Source organism: Poecilia latipinna, unplaced genomic scaffold (genome assembly GCF_001443285.1).
Source record: "Poecilia latipinna isolate Pla-1442-1.1 unplaced genomic scaffold, P_latipinna-1.0 Scaffold1536, whole genome shotgun sequence".
NCBI lineage: Eukaryota > Metazoa > Chordata > Actinopteri > Cyprinodontiformes > Poeciliidae > Poecilia > Poecilia latipinna.
Genome location: NW_015114152.1, coordinates 215568 through 235106, shown reverse-complemented (window position 1 = coordinate 235106; position 19539 = coordinate 215568). Strand labels below are relative to the sequence as shown.

At 41.6% G+C, this 19539-nt stretch overlaps 4 protein-coding genes across 12 annotated transcripts in view; all 4 read right to left on the bottom strand.

Annotated features, from left to right (window-relative positions):
* Positions 1-1222: 1222 nt before the first annotated feature.
* frmd8 (FERM domain containing 8) lies at positions 1223-7378 on the bottom strand. Its single transcript, XM_015058361.1, has 11 exons — positions 7196-7378; positions 6039-6136; positions 5736-5903; positions 5524-5625; positions 4416-4474; positions 4140-4306; positions 2994-3209; positions 2804-2927; positions 2524-2673; positions 1473-1689; positions 1223-1401 (listed from the first exon to the last, which is right to left on the bottom strand). Exons 2-11 carry the CDS (start codon positions 6127-6129, stop codon positions 1292-1294), a joined length of 1404 nt encoding a protein of 467 aa, XP_014913847.1. The 5' UTR covers positions 6130-6136; positions 7196-7378; the 3' UTR covers positions 1223-1291.
* Positions 7379-8652: 1274 nt separating this feature from the next.
* rom1a (retinal outer segment membrane protein 1a) lies at positions 8653-12154 on the bottom strand. Its single transcript, XM_015058362.1, has 5 exons — positions 12045-12154; positions 11576-11819; positions 9968-10398; positions 9632-9878; positions 8653-9456 (listed from the first exon to the last, which is right to left on the bottom strand). The coding sequence occupies exons 2-5, from the start codon at positions 11723-11725 to the stop codon at positions 9244-9246; spliced, it is 1041 nt and encodes a 346-aa protein (XP_014913848.1). The 5' UTR covers positions 11726-11819; positions 12045-12154; the 3' UTR covers positions 8653-9243.
* A 1157-nt stretch (positions 12155-13311) lies between these two features.
* LOC106963464 (uncharacterized) lies at positions 13312-17666 on the bottom strand. Its single transcript, XM_015058386.1, has 5 exons — positions 17472-17666; positions 16992-17153; positions 15814-15880; positions 15594-15698; positions 13312-14839 (listed from the first exon to the last, which is right to left on the bottom strand). Coding segments are annotated over exons 1-5 (1182 nt in total). The 5' UTR covers positions 17474-17666; the 3' UTR covers positions 13312-13993.
* An 808-nt stretch (positions 17667-18474) lies between these two features.
* The window catches only part of LOC106963462 (uncharacterized), a 5280-nt gene continuing 4215 nt past the window's right edge, over positions 18475-19539 (bottom strand). For 3 of the 9 annotated variants that reach the window (XM_015058376.1, XM_015058377.1, XM_015058379.1), the window contains 2 exons: positions 19056-19535; positions 18475-18887 (listed from right to left, as the gene is read on the bottom strand). In XM_015058376.1, the coding sequence (XP_014913862.1) occupies positions 18558-18887; positions 19056-19535 (810 nt within the window). In that variant the 3' untranslated portion in view covers positions 18475-18557. Of the gene's footprint in view, positions 18972-19055; positions 19536-19539 lie in introns of all 9 variants that reach the window. The other 6 variants (XM_015058378.1, XM_015058380.1, XM_015058383.1 and 3 more) reach the window with 6 other exon arrangements.

Genomic DNA, 19539 nt, shown 5'->3' with positions numbered 1-19539 from the left:
TATTTAGTGTCAGCGGTACCTAGTGTGGAAATTTAAACGATTAACTTCAAATCTTAGCTCCAACTAGAAAGTTACTTGCAAAAACATTGACCTTTTTACTTACATTTAACAAACATCAGTGTATTTTAATGAGATTTCATGTGACAGAAAAGTAGTGCATTATTGTGAAGTGAATCTAAATCTAATGCTGCACACAACAGTCCTTAGGTGTTACATGGAGGTGGCAGCATCATGCTGTAGTTTTTGTCCAGGCTGGCTGAGCGCAAGACGTTTTGCAATGAAGCCTCAGCAAAAAATTTCTTCTTCTACTGTAGATATGCAAATCTGGCACAAACGCACAGAAAAAGACTCGCAATCGAATCAAAAGGTGGTTCTGTTTGACAATTATCCACCACTTTGAGCTGGTCTGTTCACAACAGGTTAACAATACAATGAAGTTTGTGTCAGTTTGGCAAAAATGCTTTTGTAAGGCGCCATAACAGAATAACACTGGTATCTCTAGGTTTATTGTTAATTTATATTTCAATTATCTGATCCTAACTTTAATCTTTAACACTCAGTTTTTTATGTGTTAGTTTCACACACACACAAAAAAAGGGATGAATGCAAAAATCCTCAAATGAAATGAAATGGAAAATGTACTCACAAGAAACTTCCACAGCACAGCAGATGTGCTGCCATAACAGTGAACCCTTTATGTTTCTACCAGTGTTTCTCCTACTTGGCTTCACCGTCGATCGTGAGAACAAGGCACCGGTAGTTTGAAAAAAAAAAAAAAAAAAAAAAAAAAAAAAAAGCCTTCGCACCCTTAAGTTACTCCCTCTCCTAAAAGTGTTGGTCATGCTGACTGAGGGGAAGCTGCAACAATCTTTATAGGAAGCTAAAAAAAAGAGGTACTGTGGTGGTTTATGCTCCTTTGAGGTGTGGCATGTTTGAAGAACAGCACTCTGCAGAAGAGCTCAGAAATAGTTTACGCTTGGCGGATTTCTCTGAGGTTCGACTCCGCCGAAGAGCGTTTGGATGGCCGTCGGCCACCCGGCGAGTTCAGTTCAATCTTTGCAGGTTCGGGTTTTAGAAAGATCTTAAGTTTTCACATCAACATACTCTCATACTGTACACCACTTTAAAACGATAAATACACCCACACATAGATACCGCTTACTTGGTCCTTGGTTTGCTCAGAGACTAACTGAATAAAAAAAAAAAAAAAAAAGAAGTCTTATTTTTCACTTTTACATCTCAGTGTAAAAACGTTCAGGTTTGGTCGTCGAGGAGACGGAGGCAGAGAGGTTTAACCCTGCTCCAGGCTCTCAGTGTTCACTGCAGAGTAAGTGGGCGCCGTGGCCTGCCGAGTGAAGAAGGACGCGGCTCTTTTTGGCTTTAAGCGTTTGATTTCTTTGCCTGAAAGACAAAACAACAGAAGCTGGAAACGCTCCTCTCGCTTTTATTTCATGTTTATTTCGAGGACTCACCGTTATCCACGTAGCTGATGGTATTGAGGGAGTGGACCCGGCTGCACACGACGCTGCCCTGCCTTTGCAGCATCCCGCGGCGCCCTCCGCGGCCGTTCCTGGTGCCGGCTTCCTGTCTGGCGGGCTCCTGGGGAACGCCCGGCTCGTTGGCGGCGCCCCCCTCTGACGTAGACATCAGCTCCACGCAGAACTCGATAAAGCCGCTCATTAACTCGGCCTAGAAAAAAAAAAAAAAAAAGATTATTTTGTCAATGTTTTTTTTCCCGCACAATAAACACCAGCTTTAATCTCCATTTGATCTGAAACGGGGAAGCAGAGGCGCATAGCGGTCATGCTGGCGTCGTCGGATTGGACCCAAGTGTGATTATGATTTGCTGATGTTATGTAAGGCCCCTTCGCCATCTGGTGCTCAAACAGGCTTTTTCCATCGCAGCTTTTGATGATGTAAGACCACTGCACCCATCACCCTCTGCAGCAAAAACTGAAAATACACCCTTTCAAAAGTATTCACAACACTTAAAATGTTTACTTAGGGCATCGTAGTAAAGGGGGTCTGAATAGAAATGCATACCACACTTGACACCCTGTAGGCTTCCATTTATGCATTATTTCCTGATTATCACCAGCAGCGTCAGGTTACTTACCTCTGTTTTTCAGTTGCGAGTAAACTAACGGGTTTCTATTTCCAGTCCAGTAATCAGATTAGCTACTATTATTATTTTTTTTTTTTGCAATTTTATTCAGAAAAAACATATATTTTTATTTTCCGAAGCAAGAATTTGGTGCAAAACCAGTAAGTGGTGGAGAGAAAAAACTGGTTTAACAGGAAGTAGTAGAGGAAATGCTGCTTTCAAACACAGCTGATTCGCTCTGATTGGTACTTTTTATGTTGAGGCGCTGAGGGGGCAACTAATAACGTAACTTATAAAATCACAATAGGAAACCCTGACGTTTGTGTTTGTAAAGGGACAAAATCCAGAGGAATTCAAGGGATGTGGATATTTTAGCAAAGATCGTTTGATTATTTTACCATATTCCCCCGATTTCTTACTTGTTTTGAGTAAATCTTCAGCAGTTTGTTGACGGGAGTGCCGTCTTCCTCCCCGTCAAACTCCAGCCACAGGATGTGCGAGTCCCCCTCCTCTTCGGGGCGACTGTGGTCCCACGAGAGCTCGCTGAAACGCAGCCCGAGCAGCACATGCTGCAACGAGACGTGACCGGCAAGAGGACAACTTTTCACGAGAAGAAGTAAACGGCTAATAACTGTCCGACTGCGCACAACGTTAGCAATATTTCCCCCCAAAACAAGAGAAAATGCAAAGAAAATTCACCTTCTCCTTCACGTCCATCACATAAACTCCGTCCAGGCAGATCCCGACACTGACAGCTTTACGTCTTCCTCGTTGGAGGATGCCTTGAACTGGCTTGTCAATCTCCCCGCAGAAAAAGGCGCACCTGAGGGTAGATGTTGCGTCAACACGAGAAAACGAAAGAAAAAGTGGCTAACACAACAGCTCCTACCCGTAATAAGGCAGAGTGTGACACATGCTGAGGTACTGGTGCAGGAGCTGCTGCGGCTCCGGAGAGCCTCCAGTGGACTTGCTGATCTTTCCGTACTCCTCGGAGAGTTTCTGCTCCAGCTCTGCCTGGCGGCTTGATTTCCCTCGCAGGGTGGAGAAAAACCCTCCGCTGCCCACGGCAACGTGAGCCGGCACGAAGGAAGGCAGCTTCTTTTCCCTGCGCGCAACAGAGGGCAAAGGTGAAATTAAATTCTACCTCTGTGAGACAATTCACTGCTGAATCCAACAAGAACAAACGTATTCCTGGGTCTCATTTGTTTTTGTTTTGTTTTGTTTTACTGTGGAAAAAAGTGATAATTTGCTTTTGTGGTGTCAAAGATATATTGAAATTATTTTACAGCAAATACTCTTGGAACAGGGTTGTCCCTGTACCATTTATCATTTATCATCAAATAGATTTTTTGATTCATCGTTGTAATGATAAGTTTCAGATATTGATGGTAAATAAAATAACAAAATAAATGTTATCTTTGCCATCTCTCAACTGCTCCGTGGGAGTGAATAAATATCAGTGAATTCAATAAAATACGATGAAAAACAGCCGCTGTGTGCAGTTTAGTAATTTAAAATCACACAATTTTAAATAAAATTGTGTGAAATAAAATGGGAAATAAAATTCCCATTTTATTTAAAATGGGAATGTTTTTCAAGAACAATATTTGTGTTTCTGGTGCTACGAATGCTACGCCATGTAGTCACAACCATCCTGTAAAAGTAAAAACTGATGCTTTCCAAATTAGAGAAGAAATCTATTAACTGGTTGATGCATTTTTTTTTATTATTATTTAATAACGGATATATGCTTTGACTCTCATACACAAACATTAGCAGGTTTTTGGTGACGTTCTGAAAGGAAAATTGGAATGAGACCTGAAATAAAACTGTTATTGGCTGGTAAAACCCTGACCGGTGCATCGCCATTTAAATTGTAATAAAGTTGGTAAGGCTTCTCTTGACGTGACGACCAGAACCAGAGACAAACTGCATGTTTTAGAAATGATTCTGTGGCACATTCATCTGATCAGATTCCACACGGCAGCAGCTTCTGAACATCGGTCCTTAAACACAAACCAACAGATCAACTTACCTGATTTTAGTGGTGATCTGCTGGCTGTCAAGACCAGGCCCCTCCTCAAGAGCGAGGGACAAGGCGCCGAGCCCCGCCCAGTGCTCCGGGTCGCACGGGTACCGGCCAGAGAGGATGTTGCTCCTGGCCTCCTCGTAGAGAAGTCTCAACACAGTCTCATCTTTAATCTGTGGAGGAGCAGAGACGCAATTAGTGTTTTCTAACGCAACGGCGAGCTTAAGAGCTTCGTGCAACGAGTAACAGTTGCCAATGAACGCTTCGCAGTGCGGATGCTACCTGCAGCTCTTTAGACTTCGGGTAAAACACGTTGCGCCTGTACTGCAGATATGGTTCATCTGAGGAGAAAAGAAAAAAAGAAAAGAAAAGAAAAGTAGGAAATAAGGATGAGTCAGTGTTTACTGGTTTTTAGGTCATTTAATTTGACACTTAACAAGAGTCTCTCAATTCAGAGTGGAGCACTGAGGCTACAGACAACTCAACCCACTCAGTCCAGGCTGACAACCCTTGAGTGTGGGCAGAACGTCCTACACAAAAAGGAAAAAAAAAAAAAAAAAACTTTCAAAGCAATTAAATACTCCCTTTGATATCCTTGGTGGTGTTTTTAGCCGTTGCCGTTCCCTTTTTCTGTGACTTGGAGTTAACACATGTGAGCTTTTCCACTTTGATTGCTAATAACCACGGAAAAGACAAAAACAAACAGCAAACTGAGTCACCGGCTCACAGCCGTTTAGAGACGAGTAGCACTTCAACAAAAGTCTGCTGTGTGGTCTGTTTGTGAGAGATAACAGCTCTCTGGTGTAAAACTCTGAGCATAAAACTCTAAACAAAAACTCTGTGCATTGTGCACATCTGTAAGAACTACTTTAATTGCACCAGGATTGTTACAGTGGGAAAATAATTATTTGCACAGGTTTGCAAGACAAAACAAGTCTCTAAATTCTATTACAGTTAAACTTTAATGTGAAGAAGCACAATATAAACCAACAAAGGATTTTTTTTAATTTAACCTTAAATGTAAAATTGATATATATATTTTTTGAACACTTACTCAATTTCTCTGAGTGTGTTCTTCTTTTAACAATTTTTTTTTTTGGGCTGCATACTCCAGTTAACGATTAATCCGTTACTAAATTAGTTAATTATTGTTTCAATAATTGATTCTTCACAAATGATTGTTTCAGCTCTAGTCCACAGCATTCAGTCATGAAAGCTGATGCTCAGCTATTTTATCTCTACACATTAACCTAAGTGGCACGCTTAGCATTAGCATGCGAAGCTGGAGTACGTGTGGAAAGTACGTGCGATCTCAGTGTTAAATGGCCCCAGGCCATTAGTATATTCCAAATAAGACCCTTTGTGCTGCTAATCCCGTTCAAGTTCCCACCTTGTGAAATGTCGTCTTCTGACGCGTCAGTGAATCGATACAGCAGATCCTGCCACTGCCTGCACAGCTTGTACGGCTGATGCCTCGCCTTCAGCTGCAGCTCTGCAGAATAAAAGAAAAGGCGATCCAGTTAGTTGTGTTTTGAACTTATTAGAAGATGACAGGATGCCCAAATCATTAAAACAAACAAACAAAAAAAAAAGGGTTCTTACCAAGCAAAGGAGAACAGAGCCAAAAGGCAAAAGTATCCGGTGCGGACTCTGGGATCTGCAGGGCTTCACGAACGCTACGGCCCAACTCCTGCACGGAGACGCTGCCGAGCCCTTCCATGGATAAGTGGACGGCGCTCTCACCAAACAAATACACCAGCACGTCCTGAGCTGTGGGACACACATGCAAAAAGTGGTTCACAACAGCACAATAGAGGTTTTTCCATTCTTAATGATCTCAATAGACTATGAGGCAAAACAAAAACAAAATAAAAAGAGGAAGGAGATAATTCATTCCTCCCTTACCACGGGAAAGTGTTGCGGAAGAAGCCACACTTCCTCTTTGCGAATGATCATCAGACAAATCCGGAGGAAAACTGCAGTTGTCACCCTCCATCTTTTATCTGAAACACAAACGCCAATACTTAGAGCAGGTAGGACATTTAGACAGCAGCAGAGCCACAGGTTGCAGACTCCTGTGATATATCAACAAAAAGTTATACATACATATGTGATATGGAAGGAAAATAATGGTATGATAGAATCATATAGAGTACAACAAAACTGCAAACATAACTGGCAACCTAAACTTAAATAGCAGAAAGAAAAAGATAATTAATTAGAGAAGCAGCCATGAGGCACGTTGTGACTCTGGAGGAGCTGGGAACGTTCACAGCTCAGGTAGGAGAACCTGTTGACAAGTATTATTTACATCTTCCTCCTTTAGGAGCTGGAGAGTGCAGATTGGGAAAGGAACGTTTTGTTTTGTTTGGTCTACTCTTGAATTGACTGATGGGTGTAAATACAGATTTCACCCCTCCAATGTGTGTTTTAATAAACACAAACCTTAGCAGCGCCTTTAAAATGTAGATAATAGCATATATTATATGACCATATTATTTAACACGTATGCTAAAATAAACCAACTGTCCTTACTGACAGTCAGTGTGTCGCCTTAAGGGATCCTTACTGGGAATAATTCAACGTACTGGGCGACTGTGGTTGGCCCAAAATGTCCATTCTTCTGTTTTTCTTTCCGTCTGCTTTGTTTTTGTTTTGTTTTGTTTTTTTAACTCAAGCAAATTTGTGTTTGGTAAGTTTCTTAAACGTCTAATGCCTTTACAGACAGAAAGGGGAAGCTGTCTCAAGGACATTAGTTGATTCCCTGCCCAGGTCTAACAGGAATGACAGCCTAACAGATAAGGGTTTCGGGGGGAAAAATCCATCATCACCAAATCAAATTACCGTTAGCTAATGCTAGCTCAGAGACGAAACAAGTTGCTATGTTAACGATTTAAACACCACCACCTCGGAGTGACGGGTTTTGCTTTTACTTTAGTATGTTATGTTATGTTATTCAGGAGCTACTTTGCCAATTTGAACACTTATCTCTGGCCCATCAGCTAACTTTCAATGTTCTTTCCTGCAGTCTGTAGAAATAAACAGACGTTCCGGTCACCTACCTGTATTATGGTAAATTCACCTTCACTCGCTGCGTTTTCCTGGGACAAAATTCTGATATTGTAACAAAAACTGCTAAATACATGAGTCAACAAGCAGTTCGTTGCTGCGGTGTTTTTCCAGCGAGGAAGGGTTAGCCAGGCGCCCGAAATTAGCTTTCCGGGCAGAGAGTGTGTGGTAGCTGAACGATTCGATCATTCTGACCGGTTCCTCATCAGGGCGCGTTGTGGTTAATATCAAAAGCTCTTAACCTCAGCAGGACGGAGAAACTTTTAAATACGAATACTTTATTGAAGTGACTTATAGCAAATGTCTACCTCCATGGTGATTTATAATTTCCCTTTTGTCTAAATGAGCGATATGTTTATAGCGAGGCCAAAAAGATTTAATCCCGAAAACAAGTTGAAAACTAAAGAGCGCGCAGTCGTCACCTTACGTAATAGGTACGTCATCGTCACTGAAATCCATCAAGGAGATTATTTTGTTTTTTTTATCCAGGCAAGTCTTTGTTGATCCGTCCACAAATGAGAGATTATAAGCAAAATAAAACCGTGCAAACACAATAGAGACAAAATGAATAAAGAAATAAATAATAAATAAATTTATTATTATTATTATTATTATTATTATTATTATTATTATTATTATTATTATTATTATTATTATTATTATAAAAACAACCGATTGAACAACAAGCTATTGAATTGTAATTAGATAATTAGAGAGCAGTTTTTGCATATTTGAGACAAAAAAAATGGCAACTTGCAGAGGATAATGGCTTACAGCCATCCTGGACATTGTGCTAGTCCATCACAGGACAAAGCATGCACCATGTAAATAACCTAACATGTATGTAGTTTGTTATACTCTGAGAAAAGCCACATATGTCCATGGAGACCATGCAAACTGTGGATTCAAAACCAGGACCTTCTTTAAGCAAGCCAAAAGTGCTAACAACCCCACCACTATGCAGTCAGTAATAATACTAATTAATATTATTTGTTTTTTATTACTAATAGTTGTAGTTGTAGCAGCCATTAATAACATTTCCACAGACTGAAAAACAAACTTGAAAAAATAAGATCCATATTCAAAGAACAGAACATCCAAACTCTTAGGGGTTTTGTCAAATTGTATGCCACAGAATTGTTTACATTTTCGCTTGTTCCCTCCACCTGACACAGGTGAGTAAATGCAAAGTTCAGCAGGATGGGGATTACAGCTGTAAATGGGTTTAGCAGCTTTAACAAAGGTGTCAGGACAGGGCACACACTTGATGGCTTTAACTGAATTACTGACACCGCTTAATCAATCTTCTTAATCCTATTCCTTCATGAGAGAGGAGAAGCAAGGGCAGAGATGCAGGCCAGAGGATTCGCCATGAAGAGAAATGTATTACAATACTCGAATGTGCTTTATTTATGTTAGAAAAAAAAGGAAAAGGGACGCCACGCCATAAGGCATTTAGTAACTTCAAACTTTAATAAGTCATCTGTTAAATTATGTCATAGTCCTGTTACGCAGCAGAGCATTGCGCCTCATGTCTCTCTACGGTCAGCTTTACATCTCTGTTTTCATAAGTCCACAAAAATCATCTGTGTACACTGCCTCATCAAATACTGATTTATTGCTTTTGGTCGTAAGAATGCAAATGGTAGATCACTTTCAAAAGCAACAAACAAACACAGAACAACAGTGACGGGTTACCAGTCACGGACAGGTCGCAACAGGAAAAAGTAGAAAGGAATTTAAAAAAGTGGTACTTTATTTTGACAATGTATATTCCTAGAAAATTCTTTGGTTTTTTTTATTTTTACTGTAACTTTTGTGCTTCTTTTATTTGTACTGAAGGTTCCTGGGTGGAGTTTTAATTTGAAGACCATTCTGAATTATCTGGCATCGTCCAACTGACAATAAAAAAAACCCCACTCTCTAATCTTGTGAGATTCATAGACATTTGTTTGTTTGAATTGCCCTTTTTTTTAAATTGAAATAAATAATGATCTCTGTAAAAATTATTTACATGTCTATACAGGGTGTGCGGTTTAGTTTAGGCGGGCGCAGTGGTCGTCTCTCCGGCTGTCCCTTCTTCCACCTTGTTTTTGAGCAGCAGGAACGTGAGCACAGGATCGAGGTACTCCATGACGGTTTCCTTCACTCCCTTCTCCAGCAAGTACCCTTCGGTTTCGATCTCCGTGTTCTCCTTCCCGGCCACTGCTTCCATGGCAGTCTGCAGGAAGCGCAAGCTCACCAGAACGGAGCCCTTAGGCAGGGAAAGAAACGAAGGAAGGAATGAGAGGCTGGCAATGTAAATATCAACTCAACCTGCTGCAATAAGGGACTTTGTTTCTTATTTACCAATTAACAGAAAGCCAGAGGTCAATGGAAACACCAGTTTAAAATTAGCAGCAGTCAACTTAAAATTTTTCCAAGTTTACCTGCAGGAGGAAGATGGACAGCACTCCAGCTCCAATGGTGTTCATCAAACCCATGTAGTAGTTGACCAGGGCCTCTCTGCAGCCTCTAAGGTAGATGTTGAGCTCCTCGGTTTGGTAGTCGTAGTTGTAGTGAGCTGAGTTGTTGGTCAGGCGATACTGGATGCATGGTCGTGGAGAGCTGGGGTTGCAGCAGCTGAACGGGACTCCATCCACCAGGTAGCGTCCGTCTACGTTGCTCTTGATGCGGCTACAGAAAGACGTAAGAAACCACTGCCTCAGGAAGAGTTCTCTATGGATACGTCTTCATAGGGAGCTCTTTTGGTCTCATCTACTTACTTTTTCACTTCCGTGGAGCTGAAGTCAAGGTAGCGGTTGCTGATCCACTGGATCTCAAACCAGTCCCTGAAGTCATTGTTCCCGCAGCACTGGAACTCCATCTGTAAGCGGTCGATGTTCTGCTTCTGGAAGCAACGGCCCGGGGTGTCCGTGTCCTTGTAGAAGCGGATGCCATTCCGCAGGCCGGCTTTCAGCGAAGACTCCAAGCTGCCCTTCATGGCATAGCTCATGATGATGGCGAGCAGCATGAGGACGGTGAAGAAGCACGAGACAGCGAAGTAGGGCTTCAGGAAGTTCTTCCAGCGAGGGAATCGGCCGGCGTCCAAGGCGTCCTGACAGATCTTCGAGGCAAAGTAGTTGATGCCCAAAGACGCCAGCCCAACAATCATGAGGGTGTTGGGCACGATATGTATGTCTGTGTTAGCCATTACCTGAAAGTCGGACATGCAAAATGCAGAAATTCAGTAAGTTAGGTTTCTTTGATTATGAACTCTACATCATAAATTTATGTGCACTCATTAATAAAAAACTATGTGGAAAATATGCTACTGGTTCCATGTATCCACAAAGAGATGATGCATCACAATGCAGTGAACTGTTCGACTGAGGCAGTTCATTTCTGATTTACTGAAGTCATATTCAATTGAAACAATGCAAACTACTTTCACTGTTCTTTTTAAAAAATTATCTGTACACATAACCTTCACACCTTTCTTTTTTTAAAACTTTTTTCAAAACATTGAAGTGAGATCATAACTGCTGTATTTTGACCTTAAACTCGCTCATGTGCTCTGCAGCAGCGCTGGAAGGGCTTTAACATCAGTTTACCACTGGGTGGTGCTATAAAAAGCAATAGGGATTTTTGCTCTTAAATGAGTGAAGAATATTTAGGCTCCTTTGTTTCTGCTTTCTTTTGTGTTTTCTAGAAAACTTTTGAATTTTTAGCTCAATCTTTGTCCCATCAGACCATAAAACATACCAGAACATCCAAGTGACCAACAGTACTTGTAACACAGTCGACATTTTCTTTCTTTACTTTGCAAATCCGTGCAAAGTACTATGTAAAAGTACATGTTCTAGTTGATACAAGATAAAAAAATTAAATAAGCTCAAATAAAAGCACACTGATTTATGTGAGGAAAACGTGACAGCCTTCAGAATAAGGGATTAGTTTGACCGAGACTCTGATTTAAGAAATGATTAGTCAGGATCCAAAGTGGGTCAAAGGTCTGTAAACCTTTGCAGGTTCAGAGTTAATGATGTTTTGTGTTATACTGACCAATTTGTCAAACTACAAATATATTCCCAAAGTCCATGATGATGTTTGACAAATGTTTTGATACTTTGCATCAGCAATAGTATCCTAAAACTTGCACACAAAAAAGTCCAAAACTTGTTATTTTTGCATCATACCAGAAGTTACAGCTGTGATTTCATAGATTACATTTCTAATACAGACAAACATAAACTGCATAATAGTTTTGCATTTCATATCAATAACTCCTTCAATAAAGCTCTAAATTAAATGTTATGATTTCAGCTAGTAATGATGCTAAACATTATATAATAAAAAGATACCAAGGATTTGACAGGCATCACAGCAAATACCTCCGCTCTCCTGCGCAGCTCCGTTTTCAGGAGGCACCCCAGGGTAAAGGTCGTGGCCCCGGCAACCGTGGCACACCAGGACAGGAGCCACAGTCCCTGTGCCAGCTTCACCCGTTTTTGGAAGGGGAACTTCATCTTCATGACCACCATGGTTGCAGCGCAGGGTTTTGGGGGGATCCGAGTCTCACCGGGGGAGAAGGGGAAGGAGAGCGACGAGCCAGCGAGAGACGATGCTGTGTTTTGTCTGCGAGGCGAGAGAAGAGTTTAGAGTTAAGAGACCCCAAAAGTCTCAGGGTGAAGATGAATTTCAATAAAACTGAAAGATGACAACTGAGCTGCACAAAAAGAAAAATAGTGAGAAATTTAGAAAACCTCTCTCCAGATCCTGTAAGATTAAAAACTTTTTTTTTTTCAACATCTCCAGTGGTGTCACCTCAAAATAAACAGATGTGAATGCCCCAAAGTTCACCTTATTGGTCTCCACAAAACGTCGTGAAAAAGTCCAGTTCTCCGCTGACCACCGGACGTCTTCCTGTGTGCCACACAGTGGATTTGGCACACTGCATGGTGGGAGCGTCTTACTGCTAATGCCTACCTATCCTATTAAACCGGTCTGTGGATCCAGGCCAATGTCTGCTCAGCACACATTACTCACACACTGGGACGGGAACGACGAGCCTTATCGAATCTGACAGGAAGATATTCTTACTGAAGTCATTATTTGTGAAAACACTCGTGCTTAGGGACATAATTTTAAATATCTTTATTCTATAAATCTAAATAAATATGAGGCTACTAGAAATAAATCAGACATGTAAAATATATAGATTCATTCAGAATTTTGCACAGAGCAAATTTGTATGATTTTCCTTTCAATATTTTCAACTATAATGGAGCATTGAAGGTTTGAGGGCTAATAAATTACTTGTATTGTACTTGACAACTTTTACTAAGATAAAATATTTCTGTTGCCATAACCAGTGAAGTAGCAGAGTATTAGTAATGATTATCTTCTAATGCTACTGAGGAGTTTAGAGAGACAAATATAACTCTCAGCACAGCATTAATAGGCTCATAACATTCCCTACACAGAATACCTATCACTCTGATGTTAAATGTAAATATAGAGAAATGAAATCGTTTTGGAAACAGAAACAACTTTATTTTATTTTTTTCTGTTTAATATAGAGTAAATTTTTTTATTAGACTTTTTTTTACATATAAAGAAAAAAGAGAAAGGTAGGTTGTGATAGTGAAAATAAATAGATTTTTGTTTCACAGCAGAGTAGCTGACTACTCACTCACACTGCAAGATGTTTGTCGTGTTAATCAGAGAAACAACCTGGGAAAAGAAACTGTCTCTATGGCAGCCGGTTTTTGCAGATAGCACTCTTTAGTGTCGACCTGAATGTAACTGTCTGAACAAGTTGTGTCCAGGATGTGTGGGGTCTGTCCTTTTCCGGATCCAGTCATATTCATTCACATTCTTTAGGTAGATTTACTACCAACATAAAGTTGGCAATAAAGCAAAAGTAGGTCATATTGTTCATTTCAACATTTGACTGTTACGTTCAAGTAAAATTTAGGTTATGTAATAGCTAACATTTAATGCTCTCCAAAAAAATTTTTTATAACATAGTTAGAAAACTACAAGTTTATTCTTTTAGATTCAATTATATTGATTTGTGTTGGTAACCTAAGTATAAAGAAATAAAACAAATGCATAAAGTACATACTGAGTCTAACTTATTTGCTTTATTAGGTGGAATATAGACATACCTACATGTGTTGTGATCAGGTGTTTTGACAAGCTAATCCAGTATTGTCACAGTTTTACTGTTCATGAAGGTACAAAGAGGTCGCATAAAGACAAAATACTATAAATACATACAAACATACATGCAAACAAGATGGCGTCTACAATTTCATACAGCACAGAGAACACAAAAATTTAGAAAGCTATCCCTAAACATCCGACATAATATTCTGCAACAAATTAGCCAGCGGAGCTGAATCCAAGCTGCACCGCGGTGGTTCGATGTTTACACCGTTTTATCGCACTCCTGTTACTGTTATTTCAAATCCATTAATCATACATTATTTAAAAGAGGACTGGGCGAAAAGCTTTGATGCTACACCGGAATAAATATTATAGGTAAGTTTATGAAAGAAGAGGAAAAAGAATCTGCTTTGTCGCTGGGATTGTGATCAGTTCAACAACATGCTAGTGATGAAGGGAGTGGAAGGCTTGTCATGAAACACAATGAAAAGAAAATGAGATACAATTAGAAGTTAACTGGCAAGGTAACTACTAATTTACAGTTTATTATAAAACATAAATACATTAGCAAGCGTTTGAAAACTCAATCTTCAGCAGCTTTTTAGTTTAGTTTTGTTTCGGTTTTTTACAGTGCACAGTCAGAGCTGAGTTCGCTCCCCTTTCAGGACCTCCTCCGGAATCTCCCCGGTCCAACCGTGCATCTCAAACCTGGCCGGGTCTCTTCTTTCACCCGACGTCGGGTCGCATATGAAGTGATTGAGCAGCTGTTCCGCCGACCGCAGGCTGGCTAGGATGCAGTCTTCCTCGGGCGCTCTGCTCTTTACCAGCCTCCTGATGACCGTGTCCCTGTCACTGCTCATTCGCCAGTGATGAATGATCTGATTGTCGAGGTCCTCGAAGGCTTCGTCAGCTGAATGGTGAAGGCAACGCGCGGCCTCTGTTCCTCTGAGCTCTTCGTCGTGGCGTATCAGAGGTATTTCTTCTAGGCTCGCAGAACGGATGAGGATGGAAGACTTGACATTTGGACTTGTGGTGATCCTGTAGCTCTCCTCCTTGCACATGCCGTCAGACAGATTCTTGAAGCCGGAAGGTAAAGTGTTGGCGTGGGACGACGGGACGAACTCGTTGTGAATGGTGAACTGAAGATGGGGTATCTGCAGAGGGCGCGGAGAGTGTCTTCTCACTTGGTCCTCGTTTCCCGACTCGCTGTCTTTGTCCATGTCCGCTTCTTCCGGCCTCCATGCCTGACCTCTGTTTGATCCCGTCAGTATGAGGCGTGGGGTCTCCTCTCCCACCTCGGACCAGTCGGATTCCTCCTCCTCTGGAACCGACCCCAAAGCCTGCTCCGGTGCAGAGGTGGCTTCTTTCCCATAGTTGTGGCTGTCCATGAACTGAGCCGGTGGGGGGGCGATTGGAGGACTCATCTGCGGCAGTGCGTCACCAGAATGAGAGTGTGGGTTGACTTGATGCGGCCCGGCTGTTGCCTAAAGTGAACAGAGGTTGAAACTTAATCGGTTATAGTGCCTTGCTAAATTACACCACTTTGACCTTCTCACATTTTGTTACTTCATAATCACAATCTCCGGTGTTTTGCTGTGATTGACCAATACAAAGTAGTGCTTGACTGTGAGAATATTACATGGTGTTTACCTACAGAGGGTTAAAAAAGACAAAATGAAACAAATATACACATTGTTAAACAAGTATTTAAATATATCATGAAATAAATAAAGGTTTGATTGAAATAATTAATTTGATGGACAGCTTATATATTAAATATGTAAAAAAAACAAAAACATTGAAACGCAAAACTATACACACACACACACACACACAGACAGACACACACATATATGTACATACATATATAATGTCCATATAATTATTTAATAGTTCCTGTTCCTGCAGCTTCACCCTGAAATAATCTAATCTGTCAAAACTGCACCTCAAAGTCTAGAGGTGAGGATAAGGGCATGGCTAACATTCATTTGTTGATCGGTTATTACAAGTTCCTATAAGTAAAAGCCGAAAACTGTTTCCTATCACTCCACAAATATGCATTACTTTGTATTGTTTGGATACTTGACAATGTACTGTTACACCTTATCAAGAAAATATAAAGTTAAACAAAAATCAAAAACTGAAATCAATCAATACAATTCATATTTTATTGTACTGTGCCCACTTTTAGTAAATGCGTGTGTGCTTTGAATGTGATGATAAAGGCAAACATCTCACGTTTATTTCTTCCATGGTGCTGGCATACTGAGCGTCACTCAGTTCCTCGGTCAATTCGGAGATGCGCAGATTCAACCTTTCTTGTTCTCCTTCCATATTCTGAAGCTGGTGGAGAAGACAGGGAAAACGCAGGTTCTTCAGTAAGTAAGATAATTGGCCCACAGTACAGCTCACCAAAACATTTAGGAATATGTTAATTGAGGGAGAGTTGCTGCCTCACCACTGAGTGAAGCTTCAACTCTAGACGACTATTGGTCTGTTGTGTGGAGGAACAATCATCACGGAGCCTTAAGAAAAGAGACAGAAGCAGAATAAAGAACATATATGTGCAACATGTTACCATGCAAGCACAGTCACCACTTTATCAGTTGCACCTTTCCAGTCAGTAAAGTGTTTTACAATTGTGGTAGTTATTTGTATCAGTTGTTCAAAAAAAGGTGTGTAAAACATTCCTTGGAGATTTGAACCCATTTTGGGAAAATAACATTATATCGATATAGACTTGCTGTCAGTCCATGACGTGGATCCCCAGTTCCACCATGACCTAAAGCTGCTCTTTTGGATGGAGATTTAGTGCCTGGGGAGTCACGTTTGCCCATGACGTATGTAATGTGCCGGTTTGATGCTATGAAGCTTACCGGAAATTGCCTGCTCTGTAAACTACCATCCTGCACTGCGAAGAGAGAAGTGCCAAGCCAAACAAGATGGCTGTTAATCTTACTTCAATATTTGGAAATGTGGGCCAACAAGAACAGAAAGCCTCCCTTCTGCTGTCATTGCCAAACTACAGGCAAACTACAATCTTAAAATGGCAGAGAAAATCAACACTATTATTCACAACTTCTCCTTCAGTTCACTCGTTGGTCCAGTTGATATTCTATTGGAGAAATCCACTTGGATGAGAAATCAGAGAAAGCCCATGGATCATTGAAAGGAGATGAGAATTGAGTGGAATTGTGTAGGAAGACTGAAAATGGCTGTACCGTGGTAATACAGTGATGGACATTGGCAGTATTCATACTCAGATGCAACAGGCCCAGGATGTACCAAGACATTATCTTTATCTCCTTCACACCTTGACACTACCACCACCAGCAGCCTAAACTATCGATGCAAGAAAGGATGAATAACTGCTTTCTAGATAAAACTGAGACTCCCATTACCAGGCAACATTTTCCCTCTATTCTATTGTACACTTTAAATTTGCTTTTGTAAACTGCAACCTTGTTTCCTGTTTCGTGGGAGACAGAGGGGCACCTGGCGTGGTTTTCCATTGCTGTAGCCCATCTGCTTCAAAGTATTCTGCATAGCTTGGAATGAATTTATTAAGTCTGCTTTTGGCTTTGTGTCATCTCAAACCATTCCCCTCTGAAGAAGATGTTTTTATTCTGGAGGCACCTGCTAAACCTGCCCATGAGGTTGCTGAGCTCCATGCGAGTCCTCTGAAGTTCAGTTTCCAGGATCTTCTGGCTACTGATGAACTCTTCTCCCAAGCACTCCATCCTCACTGCTGTCTTCAGTAAACTTTGCTGCAGACTTTCATTTTGGTTTTGCAGTATCCTAGACAAACAAAAAGTAAAAGAAAAACACTTCACTAAGTTACCGCCATCACTTTATAACTTTTTCAGTTAGCAAAACCCTGAAGCAGCGATCTCAAACGCCAGTCCTCAACAGCCACAGTCCTGAAACTTTCAGAGGTCTCTCTGCTAATATTAGCTAATTAGCATAGCTCTGTATAGCGTGACTGCATGCTAGTGAGGACGTTTCGCCATTTAATTCAGGTCTGTAAGACAAGAAACATGTCTAAAGGTTGCTGGACTCTGTCCCTTGAGGAATGCAGGTTGAGACTATTGCCCTAAAGGAAAACATTGGGCTTACATGATCCTGCCAAAGTCATGCGATTTTTCCTGTATGGGAAAAGAAAGAAATATGTTGGTGAGATGAAACACATTCAAATGGAAGTACTGCTGTACTGCTAAAGTCTAAAAACTAAAGAGGTTTAAAAAGGACATAAGAATAAAAACATTTAGTTTGGATGCTGAATTGATTTCCATTACTTTTGTGCATAGTGTCTAATCTATTGTTCTGCTGCAAATAATGTATTTTCCACCATGCCGTGCATGCACTTGCCAGAATCAATAGGAAAACAAATGAGACAAATATTGTTACATAACTTATGGGTTTTTTTGTGACTCTTCCCTAAAAGTGAACGAACTCTAAAGATAGATTGCATGCAGAAGTTTAGACTTGAAAAGTAAGACCATACTTTAACATGGAATGGCCTGGAGAAACTTGTCCGTTCTTCATCCAAACCAGAGGGATTATTTGTGTTGCTGGGGGAATCAGTGCTGACAAGACATTCTGGCTTTCTGTGTGAAGGTGAACTAATAGCAGAATACTCCTTTAAATTATGATGATGATCATCAAGAGTGTTGTGTTCAAGATCACTGTTCAGGCTCAGATCTGCCGAAGATTCAGGGTGATGGTCATGATGAAGATTTGTTTGGTGGTATTCAACATGATGACGCTGAACATCTGGATTGTGATGGTCTCTATGTTGATGACCTGGGGTATGGTAGCTTTCATGGTGAGGACTTGGACTGTGACAGTCATCTTCCTGATGACTAGCTGGACTACAATGAGTTTCATGAACACTGCTTGGACTATGGTGGACTGTCTGTTCATGGCCTGGACTGCTGTGACTTTCATAATGATGGTGTGAATGGTGGGGATCTTCATGATGGTCACCTAGACTGTGTTGCACTTCATGAGCATGGCTTGGGCTGTGGTGGTCTCCATGATGATGGCTTTGATTGTGGTCATCTCCCTGAAGATAGCGTGGAGTGTCCTGATCCCCAAAATCTGGATGGTCTGGATTGTGGTGTTCTTTATGATGATGGCCTGGACTGTGGTCATGTCCATGATTATGACCTGGAGTGTTCTGGTCTCCATAATTACAATGGTCTAGATTATGCTGGTCCCCATGATTCTGGCCTTGACTGTGATGAACCTTGTGGTGATGGCTTGGACTGTGATGGTCTCCATGTTCATGGTGGTCTGGACTGTGGTGGATTTTATGATGAGAATGATGACCTGGAGTGTGGCTGTGGTCAGGACTGTGAGGGTGTTTAGGGTGGAGATGATGGTCTGGACTGTGGAGAGCTCCATGATGATGGTGGTCTGAATTGTGGAGGCCTGTGTCATGATGATGGCCTGGACTGTCGTGGTCTTGATGATGATGACGATGATGATGATGATGGCTTGGACTGTGGTGGTCTTGGTGATGATGATGACCTGGTCTGTGGTGGTCACCATGATGATGGTGACTTATACTATGGTGGTCAACGTCATGATGATGGGGGGCTGGACTGTGGTGCTCTGTGTCATGATGGTGGCCTGGACTGTGGTGCTCTGTGTCACGATGGTGGCCTGGGCTGTGGTGCTCTGTGTCACGATGGTGGCCTGGGCTGTGGTTGCCACCATGATGGTGGTGACCCAGATTATGATGGTCAACATGAGGATGATGGCCTGGACTGTGGTGCTCTGTGTCATGATGGTGGCCTGGACTGTGGTGGTCTTCATGATGATGGTGGCCTGGACTGTGGTGCTCTGTGTCATGATGGTGGCCTGGACTGTGGTGGTCTTCATGATGATGGTGGCCTGCATTGCGGTCATCTCCATGGTGGTGGAGTTCTGCATCTTGATGACGGCCTGGACTGTGGTGACCTCCATGATGATGATGGCCTGGACTGTGAAGGTTTCCATGATGATAGTGACCTGCACTGTGGTGGTCTCCATGGTGATGGTGACTTGTACCGTGATGGTCTCCATGGTGATGGTGACCTGGGCTATGGTGGTCTCCATGGTGATGGTGACTTGTACCGTGATGGTCTCCATGGTGATGGTGACCTGGGCTATGGTGGTCTCCATGGTGATGGTGACTTGT

Coding starts and splice junctions, on each gene's coding strand:
- frmd8 (XM_015058361.1), bottom strand. CDS start 6,129: ATGGAGGGTGACAACTGCAGTTTTCCTCCGGATTTGTCTGATGATCAT. Junction 5,904..6,038: donor TTCCGCAACACTTTCCCGTG/GTAAGGGAGGAA, acceptor TGTGTCCCACAG/CTCAGGACGTGCTGGTGTAT. Junction 3,210..4,139: donor CAGATCACCACTAAAATCAG/GTAAGTTGATCT, acceptor TGTTGCGCGCAG/GGAAAAGAAGCTGCCTTCCT.
- rom1a (XM_015058362.1), bottom strand. CDS start 11,725: ATGGTGGTCATGAAGATGAAGTTCCCCTTCCAAAAACGGGTGAAGCTG. Junction 10,399..11,575: donor AGCTGCGCAGGAGAGCGGAG/GTATTTGCTGTG, acceptor TCCGACTTTCAG/GTAATGGCTAACACAGACAT. Junction 9,457..9,631: donor TGTCCATCTTCCTCCTGCAG/GTAAACTTGGAA, acceptor TCCCTGCCTAAG/GGCTCCGTTCTGGTGAGCTT.
- LOC106963464 (XM_015058386.1), bottom strand. Junction 15,699..15,813: donor AGTTGAAGCTTCACTCAGTG/GTGAGGCAGCAA, acceptor CTTCTCCACCAG/CTTCAGAATATGGAAGGAGA. Junction 14,840..15,593: donor GCACCATGGAAGAAATAAAC/GTGAGATGTTTG, acceptor TGTTCACTTTAG/GCAACAGCCGGGCCGCATCA.